This window comes from Oreochromis niloticus, unplaced genomic scaffold, assembly GCF_001858045.2.
Source record: "Oreochromis niloticus isolate F11D_XX unplaced genomic scaffold, O_niloticus_UMD_NMBU tig00008834_pilon, whole genome shotgun sequence".
In the NCBI taxonomy this organism is placed as follows: domain Eukaryota; kingdom Metazoa; phylum Chordata; class Actinopteri; order Cichliformes; family Cichlidae; genus Oreochromis; species Oreochromis niloticus.
In genome coordinates this window covers 506,145-526,408 of record NW_020329461.1, presented here as the reverse complement: position 1 = coordinate 526,408, position 20,264 = coordinate 506,145, and the positions used below count along the sequence as shown (strand labels likewise).

General features: G+C 42.2%; 1 protein-coding gene across 1 annotated transcript; it reads left to right on the top strand.

The window, feature by feature from the left end:
- Positions 1-13,208: 13,208 nt before the first annotated feature.
- Positions 13,209-14,118, top strand: LOC112845977 (neoverrucotoxin subunit alpha-like; the record flags this gene model as incomplete). Its single annotated transcript, XM_025905143.1, has 1 exon — positions 13,209-14,118. A coding segment is annotated over one exon (549 nt), but the record flags the coding sequence as incomplete, so codon positions are not given.
- Between the last annotated feature and the right edge of the window lie 6,146 nt (positions 14,119-20,264).

Below are 20,264 nucleotides of genomic sequence, written 5' to 3'. Positions count from 1 at the left end.
CACACATGTCTGGACTTATTTCTCACCCCGTGTTATAACCACTTCAACGTGATCTCCTCCTTTTTGCCCCCAGTACTGGGGACATGGGGCAGAAAATTTGTATTTTGAGCTGTATCTAACAACCATAATCACAGATTATAGATTTAGGAAAATTTAGATTAGCCACCAAACACCTGGGAAGCAGACAGATGTGTGACTACTATAACGGCCCAGAGGCCACCAGAAGTATGGACTCAAGTGCAGACAACACACGGAAGCACGGAGAATGAGTGAAAGCAACAATTTATTTACACAGAGTGAAAGAAGCCAATATGCAACTAAACCTACATGCGATGTGCTTGAAGTTTGAACTAAGGGCTCAGACTCACTGAATTTAACTGTGATTACTATGAACTATGACTATACCAAAATAAACAAGAGCAGTACTTTGATTTCACAGTTATAACCTGTGACTACAAAGAACTATAACGATTTACAAGAGCTGTACTATGAGTGATGGTGAACAATAACATACAAAAACCATAAAGCATTAAACATTCCAAACTATCACTGAAGTCCGTGAGTCCCACCCGACCCTGACGGTAAATGCCCACACAGGAACCCATGGAGTGGGGAGGTTAGGGAGAGGCTACATTGGGGGTCCGGAGCCAGGAAGTTCAGAGTCACTATAACAGAAGGAGGCAGATTTCAAAAGAAGTTTCCGACGCTGGTCCAGAGTGAAACAACAGATTACGAGCAGTCTAACTTTCCACATGTGGGGGCAAAGCGTCAGCAGAGAAAAAAGTCCAGAGATGATCCACGATGATCCAGTGAGTCGGGTAGGGAGGCAGGCAGGTGCGATGCGGTAAGGTAGTAATGGCAGATTTGGTTATGATGTCTCGGAGGATAACTGCGAGCGGAAGAGAAGCACAGGTAAGTACGAGCAACACTAGAAAGATAACACATGTGCTATAATAGCCTATGCTAACTGTGGTTAGCAGACGTTCTAGCGAAGAGTGATTGTGAATTCTGGTCTTTAAATGGACAGCCAAATTACGTCCAGGTGCAGCCGGTCAGTGATAACCCAGCAACTACACCAGGAGGTGGATTCACCGGAAGTCACCCAGACCATTACAACTATAGAGCTTCCTTATTGAATTTATACATATGCTTCATTATTGAATGCTAGTGACAGCAGGTACTGAACTATTAACACTAGATGTACCAGTTCCTCAGTGGATTGCATTTAGAGGTATAATTGTGATTTACTGAGTAATTTGAAATTATTTTATTGATGCCCAACTCATATTTCAAGTTGTGTTGTTAATCATGAAATGTAGCATGTAAAAAACAAAACACTGACATGTTTTGTTTGTTTGTTTTTTATTTAGGTTGAACATCAAAAGTGATTGCTTATAAACACAAATATTTCTTTCTTTTTCCAGACTGAATGGTTGTTTCCTTTCGAAGAGAAGCTGTGAAGCTCTGTCCTCGCTTCTCAGCTCCCAGTCTTCTAGTTTGAAAGAGCTGGACCTGAGTAACAACAACCTACAGGATTCAGACGTAAAGCTTCTGTCTGATGCACTGCAGAGTCCACATTGCACACTGAAAACTCTGAGGTCAGCTAAAATTATATTTTGTTTTTCTTAAGTAACATAGTTACCAATTAAAACGTTTAGCTAATAAAAGTATACTTAATCTAGAAAGTAGAATGGGAGGGAGAGCTTTCAGGCCTCTCTTCTGTGGAACCTGCTTCCAGTTTGGATTCAGGAGACACACACACTTTCTACTTTTAGGATTACTCTTAAAACTTTTCTTGAAACTGTCCTTCACCATGAATACATTTTAACTTCAGTGTTTTAGTTTTTGTCCTTGTGTTGCTTATTTTGTAGACTGAGTGCCTGTAACCTCTTAGAGCGAAGTTGTGAAGCTCTGTCTTCAGTTCTCAGCTCTCAGTCCTCTAGTCTCAGAGACCTGGACTTAAGTGACAATGACCTGCGGGATTCTGGAGTGAAGCTCCTGTCTGCTGCAGTGAAGAGTCCACACTGTACACTGGAAACTCTCAGGTCAGGATTCATTCTTTTCCATTTAATATAATTTAGGGTCTGTATTAAATTGCTGAATAAAAAGCTAAAACTTATAGAATCATCAGCTACATTTTATTTTATCTTTGGTCGGATTACAAATGGCTTTGAAAGTTACCTGCAGAGTCGATCCAAAATGCTGCAGAAAGCATTCTGTTAGGGACTAGAAAGAAAGACCATATTTCTCATGTATTCATTGCCTCTCTGAGAATATTAACTTGAACTCTTTTCTGATATACAAAGTCCAAAATTACCAGGCCACATTATAATTAAAGACATCATCAACAGTCTTTCATTTTCACAATATAATTTCACTCTTCTTCCACCACTGCATGTCATTAACTGTTTTTTGTGCTCTCTTATAATTTGTGTTTGTCTTTGGTACTCTGTTCTCTTGGGGGGGGGGGGGGGGTGTTCCTTTCTTTCTTAAATCGCTTGTCTTTTCCCTCTACCTGGTTCTGTGGTCTATTCTTCTTAAAAGGGAGTTCTTCCTTCCCACTGTAGCGTGCTCTAAGGAAATTGTCAGATTGTTCGGGTGTTCTCTGTAATGTTGTGGAGTCTACTGCTGGCTTCACAACTTGACATTATTGTTTTTATCAGTTGCTGGTTTATATAATTAATTTGAACTGAATTGATGGAATACATTAGGGTCATGGTATTTGAAGAAAAGGAAAAGCAAAAGCAAATGTTCAGCAGTGTTTACAGACTAACTGTTTTTTTGTCTACAGTCTGTCACACTGTCTGATCACAAAGGAAGGCTGTACCTGTCTGGCATCAGCTTTGACCTCCAACCCCTCCCATCTGAGAGAGCTTGACCTGACCTACAATCATCCAGGAGACTCAGGAATGAAGCTGCTGTCGGCTGGACTGAAGGATCCACACTGGAGACTGGACACTCTCAGGTATGGAGAATGTCAGGTAGCGAAGGAAAAGCTGGAAAAATTGTCCTTCACTTACTTCCTATTTCTTTCATGCTGATGTGACATTAACAATAACACATGCAGGAATATTTTGGGGAAGAGACAGTGGTTTAGCTGACTAATAAAATGATATTAATGTAGGTGTTCTCCAAGGAAAACATTTCCAGGAACAACAATGCTAACTGCTTTTGTCCTGCTGCTTGCATTCATTTTAAGAAAAATACTCTTCCTCCCTTTCTTCTTGATACAGGTCAGATTAAAACCTTAACAGAGAAAGACCTAGGACATGTTTAGCCTAGCTTAGTACAAGAATAGGAAGCAGAGGAAACTGTGAGCCTAGCTGAAAAATAAATCATTAGTAAACAGACAACTATCCGGGGCGTACTCTGCCTCTCAAGTTATGGTAGCTGGAACTGGCTCCAGTCTCCTGCAACCCTGAAAAGGATAAGCAGAAGAGGATGGATGGATGGGTAAACTTTCAGAATTAGAGCTGTGGTAGAACCTGACAAGCAATGGTAGATGATGTCTTGAGAGTTAAAAAGTTGTTTCTGTTCACCTGGATGTAACATTTTCAGTGGGAGAAACATTTTGTCACTCATCCAAGTGACTTCTTCAGTCTCAGGTGACTGCAGGTTTCCCCAACCATATACACTGTTTAGAAGGTAGGGGAAACCTGCAGTATTAAACACTGTTATATAAACACACTGTCTCTTCCTCCTCAGTTCGTGGGGAACGTGTGGGGTATTACAGGTACTGCGCTTCAGTGGTTTGATTTGTGCATGTAAATGTAAATGTAACATTATTCATGCTTCCCTTAGGCAATATCATTAGAAGACATAGCATACATTTTCACTGCTATGCAGATGACACCCAACTCTATCTGTCCATGAAGCCAGATAAAACACACCAAGTAGTTAAACTGCAGGAATGTCTTAAAGACATAAAGACCTGGATGGCCGCTAACTTTCTGCTTCTTAATTCAGATAAAACTGAGGTTGTTGTACTCGCCCATGAAAATCTTAGAAATATGGTATCTAACCAGATTCTTACTCTGGATGGCATTACCTTGGCCTCCAGTAACACTGTGAGGAACCTTGGAGTCATTTTTTAGCCAGGATATGTCCTTCAATGCACATATTAAACAAATATGTAAGACTGCTTTCTTCCATTTGCACAACATCTCTAAAATTAGAATTATCCTGTCTCAGAGTGATGCTGAAAAACTACTTCATGCATTTATTACCTCTAGTCTGGACTACTGCAATTCATTATTATTAGGAATTCCTAAAAACTCACTGAAAAACCTTCAGTTAATCCAAAATGCTGCAGCAAGAGTGCCTTCCCCACTCCCCCGAACCCCTGACAGGCTTTCACCCTCCTCCCCCTCCCTTTCTCCTTCCTCCCCACACCTGAAATTCACTGAGGAGATGATGGAGTGGGTCAATGCTGGGCTCAGATCAACCCCCCGGCCCAATCCCTTTTTGTCCCCCATAAACCCCCCACAAGGGCAGCCAAAGGTTCGCCATCGAGCCCCGCCCTCAACAGAGCAATCGAGGTTACATTGCCCAGCCTCGCCCCCTTAGTTCCTCCTTACCACCTTCATGCTCTGTCTCAGCAGTCTGATGTGTGATGTGTGGTGGGTCCGGGCTGCGAGGATTATGCCAGTGGTGACTTTTCCCAGGAGAAGCTGGGACCCTGTTTACTAGAAGGTTTTAAAATTTCTGTTCTTTTAGGTGACAGAAGGAGACATGTGGCCTGGTCAAAACACAGAGAGCTGCACTCTAAAAGATCTTTAAATATAGTAAACATACCTTGTGTACCACAGACTGCTCCCAAACATGAGGGGGCAAATAATACCTCTAAAACACTTAAGTTGGCTTTATTAAACGTTAGATCTTTATCTGGGAAAACATTTCTAATTAATGATTTAATCACTGAGCACAGCCTTGATTTTATGTTTTTAACTGAAACTTGGTTGGACCAAAGTAACAGTGGAGCTGTTCTCATTGAGACGACCCCTCCTAACTACAGTTTTATCAGTGAGGCCAGGGTGATCAGGAGAGGAGGAGGGGTTGCTGTCTTATTTAATGAATCATTTCAATGTAAGCAGCTATCTCCTGGAAGTTTTCAGTCTTTTGAATATGTGGCTTTACAGCTAAAGGCCCCATCCAAAGTTGTGTTTCTTAATGTTTACAGGCCTCCCAAATACTGCACAGACTTTTTTATGATCTCAGTGAACTGCTGTCTGTGATCTGTGTTGATTTCGACTGTGTAATTATTGTTGGGGATTTTAACATCCATGTGGACAACCCTCAGGACAAAGGGACTAAAGACCTGAGTAACACTCTGGGAAACTTTGGGCTGACTCAGCATGTAACAGAGGCCACACATAATAGAGGACACACGCTTGACCTACTGATCTCCAAGGGCCTGAGCATTTCAAAGGTTACTGTGTCTGATGTGGGCCTGTCTGATCATCTCTGTGTTTTCTTTGAAAGTAAAATATCAGCACACACAAATATATCAACAGCAGTGATCACAAAACGGTGTATAACTGAAAACAGTAGTGAGATCTTTAACCAGGTCTTCCAATTAACACCTGATCTGTCCAGAGGTTCAGTCAATGAGCTCGTCAATAGCTTCAATGCTAAAATGTTAAATTTAATGGACACTATTGCTCCCATTAAGGTCAAGGTTATCTCTGGAAGGAAAAAGTCCGCATGGAGAAACTCCACACTGGTAAAAAATGAAAAAAGAGAGTGTAGGGAGAAAAAAAACCCCTTCAGGTTCATTATGACATCTATAAAGAGAAACTTCACAATTATAATTTACAACTGAGGAGTGCAAGGAGGTCCTACTTCTCTGATATCATCACCAAAAACAGTCATAATGCTCGGGTCTTATTTTCTACAGTTGACAGGCTAACAAACCCTCCTGTGTCAGTGGCAGTTGAACTTCATTCGACCATGGCCTGCAATGACTTTGCCAAATTCTTCACAGAAAAAATCCAAAAGATTATACAAGCAATTGGTACATCAACAGCAGATTCAGGATATGTACTGTGTCCACCAAAAAACTGTTTAAACACCATCAAACAGTTTCACCCTATTAACAGCAAAGACCTGGAGGACATCTTAGGCCAACTGAACTCCTCCTCTGCTGTTTAGATGTCGTGCCAACAAGTTTTTTCAAAAAGGTCTGTTACAGATCGTCAACTTTTCTTTAATATCAGGTGTGTTTCCAGAACCACTAAAAACTGCTGTAATTAAACCCTTACTGAAAAAGGACAAGACACAAATGAACAACTACAGGCCGATCTCAAATCTCCCATTTTTAAGTAAGATCATTGAAAAAGCAGTTTCTCAACAGCTCAATTACTTCTTAAAACAGAATAACTGCTATGATGCCTTCCAGTCAGGTTTTAGACAGAACCACAGCACTGAAACCGCTCTGACCAAAATGTTTAATGACATATGTCTGAATACAGACAGTGGAAAAATGTCTTCGTTTTACTGGATCTCAGTGCAGCATTTGATACAGTTGACCACAACATATTACTCAAACGACTGGAGAACTGGGCAGGTCTTTCAGGAACTGTACTAAACTGGTTCCAAACATACTTAGAAAACAGAAAATACTTTGTATCAATAGGTAACTTCACATCTGAGCAGACAAGTATCACATGTGGAGTTCCCCAAGGTTCCATCTTGGGACCCCTTCTTTTAACATTTACATGCTCCCACTGGCACAGATTATAAAGAATAACAAACTAAACTATCATAGCTATGCAGATGACACACAAATATATATCACAATGTCACCAGGAGACCGAGGCCCTGTACAGGCTCTTGGTAAATGCATTGAGGAAATTAATGACTGGTTGTGCCACAATTTTCTCCAGCTAAACAAAACAAAACTGAAGTAATAGTCTTTGGAGCCAAAGAAAAACGATTACAGGTCACCAGAGAACTTCAATCTGTACACCTAAAAACCACAAACCAGGCAAGAAATTTGGGTGTAGTGATGGATGCAGACCTAAACTAAACTAAACAAAATCAGCTTACTATCACCTCAAGAATATTTCAAGGATAAAAGATCTGATGTCTCAACAGGACCTGGAAAAACTAGTCCATGCATTCATCTTTAGTAGGCTTGATTACTGTAACAGCATCTTTACAGGTCTACCTAAAAAATCAGTCCGACAACTACAGCTCATTCAGAACTCTGCTGCTAGAGTCCTCACTAAGACCAAAGAAGTGGACCACATCAGTCCAGCTCTGAGGTCTTTACACTGGCTACCTGTCTGTCAGAGGATAGACTTTAAAGTTCTGATGCATCACTGAATACATCAGTGACCTCCTGACCCAGTATGAACCTTCCAGATCCCTCAGGTCATCTGGATCCGGTCTTTTATCAGTTCCCAGAGTCAGAACCAGACATGGAGAAGGTGCATTCAGCTTTTATGCTCCATATATCTGGAAAAAACTCACAGAAAGCCTCAGATCAAGCTTAAACACTGAGTTTATTTAAATCCAGGTTGAACACTCACCTATTCTCAGCTGCATTTGAATAAAACACAAAATCCATACTTTTAAGCTTAAATTTCAAAACTTACATTTTAACAACTGATTTTATCTACTGTTCTGATTTTATCTACTGTTATTTTTTTATTTGTATTTTTCAAATCAATTTTAAATCATGCTTTTTAATTATTTTTGTTTTTTAACGGGAGACAGACACTATCTCTACTTTTAAGATTAGGCTTCAAACTTTCCTTTTTGCTAAAGCATATAGTTAGGGCTGGACCAGGTGACCCTGAATCTTCCCTTAGTTATACTGCAATAGACATAGGCTGCCGGGGATCCCCATGATGCATTGAGTTTTTCCTTTCCAGTCACCTTTCTCACTCAGTATGTGTTAATATACCTTTCTGCATTGAATCATATGTGTTACGAATCTTCCACAGCATGTCTTTATGCTGTTTTCCTTCTCTCACCCCAAACGGTCGCAGCAGATGGCCCCGCCCCTCCCTGAGCCTGGTTCTGCTGGAGGTTTCTTCCTGTTAAAAGGGAGTTTTTCCTTCCCACTGTCGCCAAAGTGCTTGCTCATAAGGGGTCATATGATTGTTGGGTTTTTCTCTGTATCTATTATTGTATGATCTACTGTACAATATAAAGCGCCTTGAGGCGACTGTTGTTGTGATTTGGCGCTATATAAATAAAATTCAATTGAACCTCGTGCACCACAGAGCTATGGAGAGCTAACAGCTGATCCCTGGTGTAAACATCAGGAACATGACCCAGTCTCCGAGCACAAGAACTGTAAAAAGAGAAAATAAAAACATAGCTGTCCAAAAAAAGTACCTCTCCATTATGTGTACAAGCAAACTGGATATAAACAAAACCAATTAAAAAGAGAAAAACTCAGCACTGGGTAGAAGCTGCTGAAACAGCATCCCTGCTCGCACAGCAGCAGAAGATGGCATCCACATCAGTATAATTAGCATAAAGACTTCAGGAAGGTTTCTTCATCCTCTTTTAGTAACCTCTGAACCCTCTGTTTGCTTAGGTTTAAAAAAGGTATTGGTCAATGTGAAATAGACCCATTTGATTGCCTGTAAAACAAATGGTTACAACTCCTGGCTTTAACAGCTCATTTTTTTTCTCTTCTTGTTTTACACACTTTCCAAATTATGATTATTATCAGCCCTGTATAGTAATAATAATAATAATAATAATAATAATAATAATAAGAAGAAGAAGAAGAATCATAAGTTTTATTTATAAAGTGCCTTTCAAGACACCCAAGGACACTGTACAATAGATAAAAACACATAATAGAACAATGACAATGACACAGTGAAGAACAATAAAAACAAAAGCACAAGATAAAACTAACAAACAGTGGGTTTACAGTGAATATGCAGATTTGAACAGATGGGTTTTGAGTTGGGGTTTAAACTGGGGGAGAGAACCAGTGTTTCTTATATTTGGGGGTAGAGAGTTCCACAGCCTGGGAGCAGAGCAGCTAAAAGCTACGGCACAGAGAGCTGGATAGAAGAAGAAGATCGAAGTGAGTGGGCAAAAAAGGTAGTGCTTAACAGGTCAGAAAGGTAAGGAGGTGCGAGGTTATGAATGGCCTTGAAGGTGAGCAGAAGTTTGTATATTATCCGGAATTTCACTGGGAGCCAGTGAAGTTCCTGAAGAACAGGTGATGTGCTGGTAGGAGGGGGTTCTGGTGATAATGCGAGCAGCAGAGTTCTGAACCAGTTGAAGCTTATGGAGGGATTTTTGGAGGAGACAATGCAAAAGAGAATTGCAAGAGTCAATACAGGAGGTAACAAGACTGTGGACAAGAATGGACATAGACTGGGTGGAAAGAGAAGGACGTAATCTGTTAATGCTGCATAGATGGAAGTAGGCAGAATGGGTCAGATTATTGATGTGAAATTTATAGGAAAGTGAACTGTCTAGGATGACACCAAGGCTCTTAACCTGAGGAGAAGGGAAAACCGTGGAGTTATCGATTGTGAGTAAGAAATGGTTCAACTTCAGAAGTTTGGATTTGGTACCAATAAGAAGGATTTCAGTTTTATCTTCATTGAGCTTGAGAAAATTAGAGCTAAACCAGGATCTTAATTCGGATAGACAATCTGTAAGGTGGGAGGGAGGAATCAGGTCTTCAAGAGAGATATAACTGGGTATCATCAATCCACCTTACAGGATAAGGTGAATTGAGGCAAATGTTGTGTATATACATAAAATTGAATTGAGCTTAATAGGAGCCACGTACATTTATCACAGCGGAAGAAATAAAAGAAGCAAAGGCAGGTTGGGGTTTTTTCCAGCTAAACAGAAGAGGAATATAAAGATAATGAAGGTCCAAGTTTGAATTAGTCATATTTCATTCAATGCACTGGTGTACTGACAGATGAAGGATCAGTCTAAACCCCCAGCTGTCAGGTTTCCTGGGTCGTTGACCCAGTGTTTTCCGTTTTGTCATGTTCAGTTTATTTTCACATCCATGTTTTCTGTGCCAGCCTGTCTACCAGTGTATCATGTTCCAGTTCCTTCCATGCATCATTAGTTAGACTAAGTTCAGCTGTGCTCTCACCAGTCTCCAATCGTTGTCATTATTAGTCATGTATTTAAGCCCTCTGTTCCCTTCAGCCCTTGTCATGTCATTGACGTTCATGTGATGTTGTCCTTCCCGTGTGTTCTCTCAGTTCAGTCAGCCATTCAGTTATCCAGCCAGTCAGTGTCCGTTCACCCTCCGTTTCAAGTCCTGTTTCATCCACTCATCATAATAAATCACCAGGCTTCATCTACCTGCGAGTCCTGCGTTTGGTTTCCTTCTTCCTCGCCTCCTCCGAAAACAGCAGTTCTTCGCGGAGCAAGAGCACATCTTCGAAGGGACTCGCCTGGCTCTGGGCGGGCCTCGGAGACACCGCGTTCTCCCACCTGCTGCCTCCCCTGCACCGGAGCATCCGCCGCGGAGAGCATTTCTCGCGGCGCTTCAGCGGCTCCCTCTCTCGCGGTTCCGCTCCTCGCTCACACGCCACCTGCCTCATTCACCGGACCTTCAGCCTCACCACGGCACAGCGGCTCCGCCTCCCATATCGGCTCAACGGAGGCTCCCACACCAGAGGCTCGGCTGTGTACCCCGCCCGCTCTCTCTTCCCGGAGAGAGCGGGGCGCACGCCGCCATTGCGCTTCCCATTCAGAGCTGCAGCACCCGGTGGTGAGAGAAACAGACTTCTTTCTTTCCTCTCACTTCAAGCCAGAGACTGTTCACTATCCACCTAATCAAAAGACTGTATATTGTGATTACATTCTGGATTACCCTATTAATACGCACCCCTCTGCCTCCAAAGAGACTGTTCCACCATCACAAGCCACTGCTAAAGACATTATCTCCGCTACACCTAACAATTTCTCCCACTCAATCACCATTTCCTCACCCATTACTCAACCTTTTTCTGCCAGCACGGTGGCTCAGATTCAGCCTTCCCCTTCACCTTTTTCACCTTCTTAGGTGAAGGCAGCTAGGGCTCAGCCTGTCTCTGTGGCACCCTCACCTGTGCCAGCTCCCAGGACGAGAGCAGCTGTGACCCAGTCTACCTCCACACCCATTCCTGGTTCTCAGGTGGGTGTGACTGGTGTCCAGCCACCTCCCGTGCCTGTCCCAGCACCTAGGCTGAAGGCAGCTAGAACCCAGCCTGACATCCCTAGAGGCTCGGAAGAGCTAGCCTCTCCACCTGTCAGTTCACCTCTTCATCCACTTCCTTGTCCAGTCTTTCACGGACTAGCACTATCCCTGGTTAGGTGAACCGACGTGTCCCCTGCTCAAGCACCAGCTTTACTAGCCCAGGCTGTAGCTTTATCCCCTTCGGTAATTCAGTCATTTGCTCAGCCTTTAGTCACACCAACCCCAGCTCAGTCCTTAGCCTCGACAACCTCTGCTCACCCAATAGCTTCTCCAGTTCAGTTAGTTCACTCACCTGCTCTCCAGTCTGCTCCTGTCCAGTCAGTCCAGTCTGCTCCTGTCCAGTCTGTCCAGTCTGCTCCTGTCCTCCAGGCTCCTGTAGTTCAGTCTCCTCCTGTCCTCCAGTCTCCTGTAGTTCAGTCTCCTCCTCTTCTCCAGTCCCCTGTAGTTCAGTCTCCTCCTGTTCTCCAGTCCCCTGTAGTTCAGTCTCCTCCTGTTCTCCAGTATCCTGTAGTTCAGTCGCCCGTTGTCCAATCTCCTAATCAGTCTCTGGCCCAGTCACTCATCCACCATCCTGTTCAGTTCCCGGACCTGCAGCCACAGTATCCAGAGCCAGCTGTGAGCTCTCTCGCTCCTCAGCCAGGGGTTTCCGCACCTGCTGGCCCGGCCGCTCCTCAGCCAGGGGTTTCCGCACCCGCTGGCCCTGCCTGTCTCCCGCCAGGGGTTTCCGCACCCGCTGGCCCTGCAGCTGCTCCTCCGTCACCGCCGGCTCCCACGCCGTCTCCTGCATCTGCTCCTCTGTCACTGCCGGCTCCCATGCCGTTACCTGCAGCTGCTCCCTCGTCACCGCCGGCTCCTTGTCTTTGTCAGATTCTGCCACCTTCCAGGCCGCTGAGTGGACCTCGTCGCCGGCGCGGTCTCCCACCGGACCTGCTCAGTGGCCGCTGCCACCTCCCTCGCGGCCGCCCACGAGACCTGCTCAGTGGCCGCCGTCACCTTCCTCGTGGCCGCCCACCGGATCTGCTCAGTCGCCTCAGCAGATGGTCACGTGGCCACCCACCGGAACTGTTTCAGCTCAGCCACTGGCCGCTTGGCCGACCACCTGAACTGTTTTGTTTGGACTCCGTCCTGGGCCCCCTCCGCCCGCCCTGTTCGGGTTTTTATTTCTTTCAGCCGTCAGGTGCCGACCTTTGAAGGGGGGGGAGGGGTACTGTCAGGTTTCCTGGGTCGTTGACCCAGTGTTTTCCGTTTTGTCATATTCAGTTCATTTTCACATCCATGTTTTCTGTGCCAGCCTATCATGTTCCAGTTCCTTCCAATGCATCATTAGTTAGACTAAGTTCAGCTGTGCTCTCACCTGTCTCCAGTCGTTGTCATTATTAGTCATGTATTTAAGCCCTCTGTTCCCTTCAGCCCTTGTCATGTCATTGACGTTCATGTGATGTTGTCCTTCCCGTGTGTTCTCTCAGTTCAGTCAGCCATTCAGTTATCCAGCCAGTCAGTGTCCGTTCACCCTCCGTTTCATGTCCTGTTTCATCCACTCATCATAATAAATCACCAGGCTTCACCTACCTGCGAGTCCTGTGTTTGGGTTCCTTCTTCCTCGCCTCCGCACTAAACCTGACATCAGCAGTTTGATCCACGTATGGTTTGAAGTGTATTTGTGAAAATGTGTGACTGTTCCTTTATCAGTGTCTAACAATATGTGTAAGAGAGCTATGTAATGTTCATGTGTATATGCTGAAAGAGACTGTGCTGCTCTGACCCCCCTCCTCCTTTCAGGGTGGAGCCTGCTGGAGTCCGATGGTTGAGACCAGGAGGTCTGAGGAAGTGTAAGTGTGTTTTTAATGTGATTCATGAAAACAAAGCAGCACACATTCAACCATCTTCAAACTGTCACATCACTCATTCACATCTCTGATGTCAGGAGTCATCATCAAAGTGTCAATTAATGAACAATAACTAATTAATGTCAATAACTGCAGCTGGATTGTTTTTGTTCTCTCCATCAGATTCCTGTCAACTCACATTCGACACAAACACAGTGAGCAGAAAACTCAAACTGTCTGACAACAACAGGAAGGTGACACGTGAGGGGTATCAGTCATATCCTGATCATCCAGACAGATTTGATGTCTATTCTCAGCTGCTGTGTAGAAATGGTCTGACTGGTCGCTGTTACTGGGAGGTCGAGTGGAGAGGAGACATTTATATTTCAGTGAGTTACAGAAGAATCAGAAGGAAAGGAGGCAGTAAAGACTGTGAGTTTGGAGGGAATGATCAGTCCTGGAGTCTCTACTGCTCTGATGATGGTCCTCGTTCCGTCTGGTACCATAACAGAGGGACATTCCTCTCCTCCTCCTCCTCTGGCTCTAACAGAGTAGCAGTGTATGTGGACTGTCCTGCTGGCACTCTGTCCTTCTACAGAGTCTCCTCTGACACTCTGATCCACCTCCACACCTTCAACACCACATTCACTCAAACTCTTTATCCTGGGTTTAGGGTAGGATTCAGAAAGGAGATTTCTGGAATTACAGTCGGTTCTCGTGCCTCAGTGTGTCTGTGCTGAGTTGAGTGTAAAGAGTGTCCTCCTGTTAGAGAAACACTGACTCTTGAACAGATAGTTCAGTCTGTACATGTCTTTCATTCATGCATTCAATCAGTTGATGTTTGAAACTTTTCTAAATGATTCTTTGTAAACTTCTTCCTCTTCAGTCCTTTAAAGATGGAAGCTCCCATTATTCCAGGACCCACATGTTGTTTTACTGTCTTTTTTCACTCAAAGCTTCACAGTGAATCTCAGTATGTTGTGTTTCTCTGAAGCTCAGTTCACAACCAGCTCCTCTGCATTTTCGACAAGTCTAAGCTCATTAAAATGAGTCCAAATGTTTGATTTCTCTTTCTTAATGGGATTTTCCATCATGGCTGTATAAGTGGACATCCAATAGTAGTGAGTGTATCAAATATTAAAGCCATTCAGCGTCTCTCTTGATTCTGTCATTCTCTAAAAACAGCTGCTTTTAAAACTGATCCAATCAAAGAAACATGAACTTCCATATTGATCAGATCAATACGTACAGCTCTGATGTCATTGACATCTCCTTGAATTCTTCATTGATGGTGATTTTTGGCCCTCTGCTGTTGATAAGATGAACTGCATGATGTCAGTTTAATGAGCACATATGACATGAAGTGTTTTTAAATCTGCTTTTTCTAATAGTTCAGGGTCCTGCTCCAGGAAGCAGCTTCAACAAAATCTCACTTTCAAAATAAGACCTCAGTCTGAGTTTTTAAAACAGCTCTTATTTTGGAGGGAGCAGACATTTAATATTCATGTTATCAGTCCATCAATGGGCATTATTAGCAGTTATCAGCCCCACAACTGTGGCTCAGATTGGCCCTCCTGCAACTGCTAGCAGGCTCAGTAGGTCGTTATCACCATTCGGTGAGCCGGATCGCTGTGTCACTGTTGGAGGGACGACGATGAATCCAGATCCAGTACAGACAGACTCTAGTTCACTTCACATATTCAATCCTTTGCATAGCAGCTAATTACTGAAACATGTCTATTTAATCAGTTTGAATATTATTTCCTGATGAACAGAAACAGATTTCATAATGAAAAGGCTTCTGAACGTTACTCTTTTGCCACAAGCATCATCTGTATGATGGAAGTTGAGCTTGGAAATAGTTTTTTGCTAGTATATTACTTTAGCTGACGCTAACTTCAAAGCATGAGTGTTAATAAGAATAGAATAAACCTTTATTATCCCACGGATGAGAAATGTCATTGTTACAGAGCTCTTACAGCAAGGGAAATAAAATATAAAAGGATGACACAAGGTGGTCCTATTAACATAAGCAACCAAATTTCATGTATACAGGTATATGCAGGTGTAAGGAGTAAATATTTAAACAAGACATTCTTCAGGCGAAATAAAGACACTCAAGACAGTTTAGATGGTAACAACGTGCGCACGCTGGGTGAGCGCTGCTGTCTCAGGCTCACAACCAGCGTATGTGGCAGTTCTTTATTTATAGCGTTTCAGAGTATGTGTGTGTGTGTGAAGTTTATGATCTCAGAGTGTGTGTGTGTGATTCTGAAGAATGGGCCCCTCTTTGTATTTGGGAGTGTATAGATAAGAACGTCCTGCTCTCCCCTTCCTGGGAGTGAAACGGCTCGTAGAGAACCAGGTACAGAGGAAATATACTGGGTGAATCATATCTGAGAACACTATGCTTTTGTCTTTCATTTAAGCTTCACTTCAGCGAAACAGTAAAACCATAAAATACGATTAAATGGAAAGAATAAATGGGTAAACAACTATTAACACTAAAATTAAAGATAAACTTTCAATAACGTACAAATGGCAGTGGGAATAATACTTGAAACATTTGAAAATCTCTTAACATATCCCTCCTGTTGTTAATTTGTTTTACACATTTTAACTTTTATCAGCATACAGTCTCTTGACAGTGCATTTTTAACTGTTGCTTCATTATTAACAGGAGTGTTTTTTCTTTTAGTTACAGGTTGTTTCTTCATCTTCGTCGTCGGTGTTTGAGTCAGTGTCGGCGTGCTCCAGCAGTGTCATAATTTCTTTTTGGCCGACAGGGTCCGGTGTAATAGCTGTGGCTATCAGTCTGTTGATCATGGATCTTATGCAGGGAATACAACAACAGCCACATAGGGTCAATATGGCTGCAAAAACAGCTATTGACACTAGGATTGATGACACTAGGCTGCGGTACTTTCCAAGCATGTCCATCCAGCTGTCCCACATGGAAGTGTCCACTCCAGAATGTTCTTTCATTCTCTCATTCAGGGTCTTCAGTCTTTCCAGGGCTCTGGTCAGACTGCCGTCAGCTGCAGTGTTGTTAGGTATGAAGGTCCAGCATTGTTCTCCACTTCTTTGTTTCTCGTTGCGTTGCGCGTTCTTCTGGGCATAGGCTGCAGCTTAAAAATGGTTCCCCTTTCAGGACACGTCACATTTGGAGCCTGCCGGTAAATCCTCGGGCAGTGTGGGTCACATGGGTTGCTGGTGCAGGCCGTGTTCATGCCTACCAGGGCCAGTGATAAGAATACTGTGAACACGAGCATGGAACACATCGTTGTGACAGTGGTCAGTTGGCATCCTCTTGTCCAGCATCGACGTCGTCTGTGCGGTTTCTCACCCTCAGGGGCATCCTGGTTTGCATTTAGTATTTCCATCTCCATCAGGTCTCCCTCTGTGAGCGTTTCTCCTCTTCTCGACCGTGGACACACCCTTGGCCTCCAATGAGTAGACACCCAGCAAGAGGAGCGAGTGTCTCAGTGTTGCCACTGATAGCCCTTCTCCCCACCGAGTGAACACCAGAGGTTAGAGCGGTCTGCAGTCTAGACTTTACTGCTCACCTTTCTATTCGGGAGATTGTGGTTCTTGGATTGGTTCAACCCTTTTTCAACCTGCAAGAAACTGGAAGAGAATCACTCGGCAGTTGATTGTTCAAAACTATTTCTCTGTTTTCCAGCAACTTTGTCATCCACTCTGCTAGAGTTGTTTCTCTTATTGACTTGTTTGAAATTTAATGTATAGAAGTGTCTTTAACTAGTGTTTTTAACTAATTAGACTCCCTCCTGTTGACACATGAACAACTTCATGTGTCACAAGAGCTACTGTTTTTGTATAAAGACTTCCGTTGTAACGGTTTCCCATCACATATGATCAGATCATCCTGTAGAATTGCTCCGCACCTCAACCATTTCTTTCGCTCTAGTAATGGCACAAATGTGTGGTTCATTTCTCAAGATATCCAGTGGAATTTGCATAGAGGTGTTGTCACCATAAGTGCGTCTACTGTTTGTACTGCTACTGATTTTGCTGCTTGGTCTGCAAAATTGTCGCCCTCTGTCATGCCATATTTTCAAAATGGCGTACTGCAGATCAAATTCATCATTGATAAGTCAAACCAACGAAAAAACAAAACTAGAAGTCAAAAAAATAAAAAATAAAAATAAAAAAAAAAATATTCTTTCATTAACAGAAATAAAAATAAAAACAAAAGTAAAACTATCTAAAACTGCAATGAGTGGTCACAAAATTAACTGATTTTGTAGCAAAAATGTGTTTAGTTTTAAAATCTTAAGTCATAACTAAAGAAAAATAAAACTAATGAAAATTGCAAAACTATTAAAACAGTTAGAGTAAACATATTGGCTGTCTCTCTGTCTCTCTGTCTGTCTGCGTCTTGACACAGTCAGCTCCTTTGTATGGGCATGTAGTTCCTGTTACACGTTTTCCTGTTACAGACACATTTCCCTTTTCTCCAGAGTAATCGAACTCTTTGTTGAATTTAACTGTTTTCATCTAGTCTGCACTTCCACCTAAATGTAAGTAGAAAGGTTATATCCAAGTTACTGAATGCTATTTTTATAGATGCAGTAAGGAGAACAGAGCACATTCCACGGGAGCTTCACTCCCATCTCTGGTGGAGGCAGAAAAATAGGGAGCCAAGGTCATAACTCAGGCTCATTAAGAGTCAGAAAGAATGTGAATGCTTAGTCTTGTGGCTATCGCGCATTGTATATAGCTTCTTGTCTTTGTTTAGTAGCTTTCTGCCTTCACCTAAGGGTGTACCCTAAGTATGTGACTCAGGTCTCCATAATTGGAGTTTAAAGATAAATAAGATGATCCATTCATTGCTCGCAGATCATGCACTAGACGTATGTTGCAGTATTTAGCTTTCTTCAACACTTAAACAAAATATCACTTCTTATCCATTACCATTCTCTCGTATTAAAAAACAAACAAACAAACAAAAACAAACTAAGTTTAACTTTTCTGCTTTGTCACTTAAAACAAAGCATCGCTCTCAACCCAGCTCTCAGCTGGCTCCGAAATTATCATCATCAAGCATGAAGTTGCATGAAGAGAGCTGTTTCAGAAGTCACAGCATGGGGCACTTTGATGATTAAAGTGTGTCCTAAAACAATGTCAGCTGACCTTTTACTGCCTCTGCTGCAGCTACACCGGCCTGCACACAACAGAGTCTAATTTGCAGAAGTAAAATGCAAGCAGACGTTGTTTTTCTCCAAATGCCTGTGTTAAAACAGCTTTCATGCAACCTGCACTTCCATCTACATGCAAGTAGAAAGGCTATTTCCAAGTTACTGAATGCGTCTTCTTCCTTTTTTCTCTGTAGATACAGCACTACATATTTTCTTAAGGCATTTTGGACAATTTCTATTTCGTTTTTAAAATAATTCATATATCTCATACATGTTACATACGTCAAACTTCTAAGTTGGGAAAAACTTTGCATTGCTTACAGCTCGTAGCTCACAGCTCTAAAACTAGGCATCAGTAAATCATGTGCCTAATAATTTCGTGTCACTGTGATCCTCAAGTATGATCACAGATTTGTTTTTCAAACCAACAAAACAAACAAACAAAAACAAGTTGCTGATGGCATGAAGGCCTTACACACGAGTTGGGACACAAAAAGAAAAAGAACTGCTGTCAGAAACAAAGCAGAAGTGTGAGAGAAAAAACTGAGATCACAGACTGCTGCATGTGTGAGCTTTTAATATCATGCAGCTTCTGCTCTGAAAAACAAAAGAAATTAATACAAAATAAAAAGTGTGTATCTTGCTCATTAGCTTGGTAGTATAGGTTTGCTCTTCATCTTAACAAAATCTCATCTAGGATGACAGGTTTACAAGCGGGTCAAGTGTCTCTATGCACTTAATTAGTTTACATATTTTCTTTATTTTCTTCATCTCATATGTCATTATACTGAATTTGAGCAAACCTTAAGCGTGATACAGATTACTTTTAACAATTATCCACCTCACATCACAACTGACTGAGGTGCCTCTTCATATTTAATATTATTTCATTATTAATGTTATTATCTTTTATATAACAGCAATAGTATATTACAATATTTTATTTGTGTCCACCAAGGGCTGAGGATGAGCTGCAGTCTCACCCTTTCCCAAGCTGGAGACATTTTCCTTTTCACACACTTTCCTTGGCTGAACAATGACACAACCTTAATATACCTTATGCATCTCTCTATTTCATTTAATATGTTTTGTGTGAATTATCTGGTTTCATGCATGCTATCCATTCTAGGCACGGTCGTCCTGCCAACTATATTTCATTGTTAATACCAGTTTACAGGTTGTTATCCTTCTATTATCAATTTAGAATACCCTAAAGAGAAGCTCCAATTTAATTTAACCTTTTGGTTATTACACTTTATTTCCCTTTCCATGCTTTAAAACATTACACCTCTTGTGTACGCTTTGTTTTCTTTTTAGCATCCTTTTCAGTATTTATTTCTGCTTGGAGGGTTTCTTATAATTTAGTTATATATTTTCCCTCCCACGTGGGACATTTAGGTTTTCTTTGGATTTCTCCATCTATATACACTAATTTGTCTAGCGCCTGGACATTTTTCTCTAACCATAGTTCATCTGCAGTCAATTCAGGCTTTGCGGGTTTATTTCCCATTTTTTCGGGGCTTAGAGTTATCAATAATATTTTATTGTAAATTGCTTGTAATTTTATTTTGATTTATTGTATTTGGAAACACCTTGTTTTGCTTTTATTTATTAATACTGCCAACATACACTCTGTGTGACCTTCGCTGATATTAGAGTCGGGGGAGGTTATTAAGGCAGCCTTCTACCCTGGTCTAGACCCAGGGCGGCCTTAATTTTATGCGTTGAAGCGCAACCTTTGACCCCTTCTCACCAGTACGTCGGTCAACACAGGAAACAGTAAGAGTGGTGCAGAAACCTGTTGTTTCTATTCAAAAGGTCACTCACTCTTCAACAACACATAAACTTCACACGCGGTACTATAATCCTATTTTAATTGACACGTTCTTTATTTTCATTCACTCGTGAGAGTGAGATCCCTTTATTTTCATTCACTCGTGAGAGTGAGATCCCTTTATTTTCATTCACTCGTAAGAGTGAGATCCCTTTATTTTCATTCACTCGTAAGAGTGAGATCCCTTTATTTTCATTCACTCGTGAGAGTGAGATCCCTTTATTTTCATTCACTCGTGAGAGTGAGATCCCTTT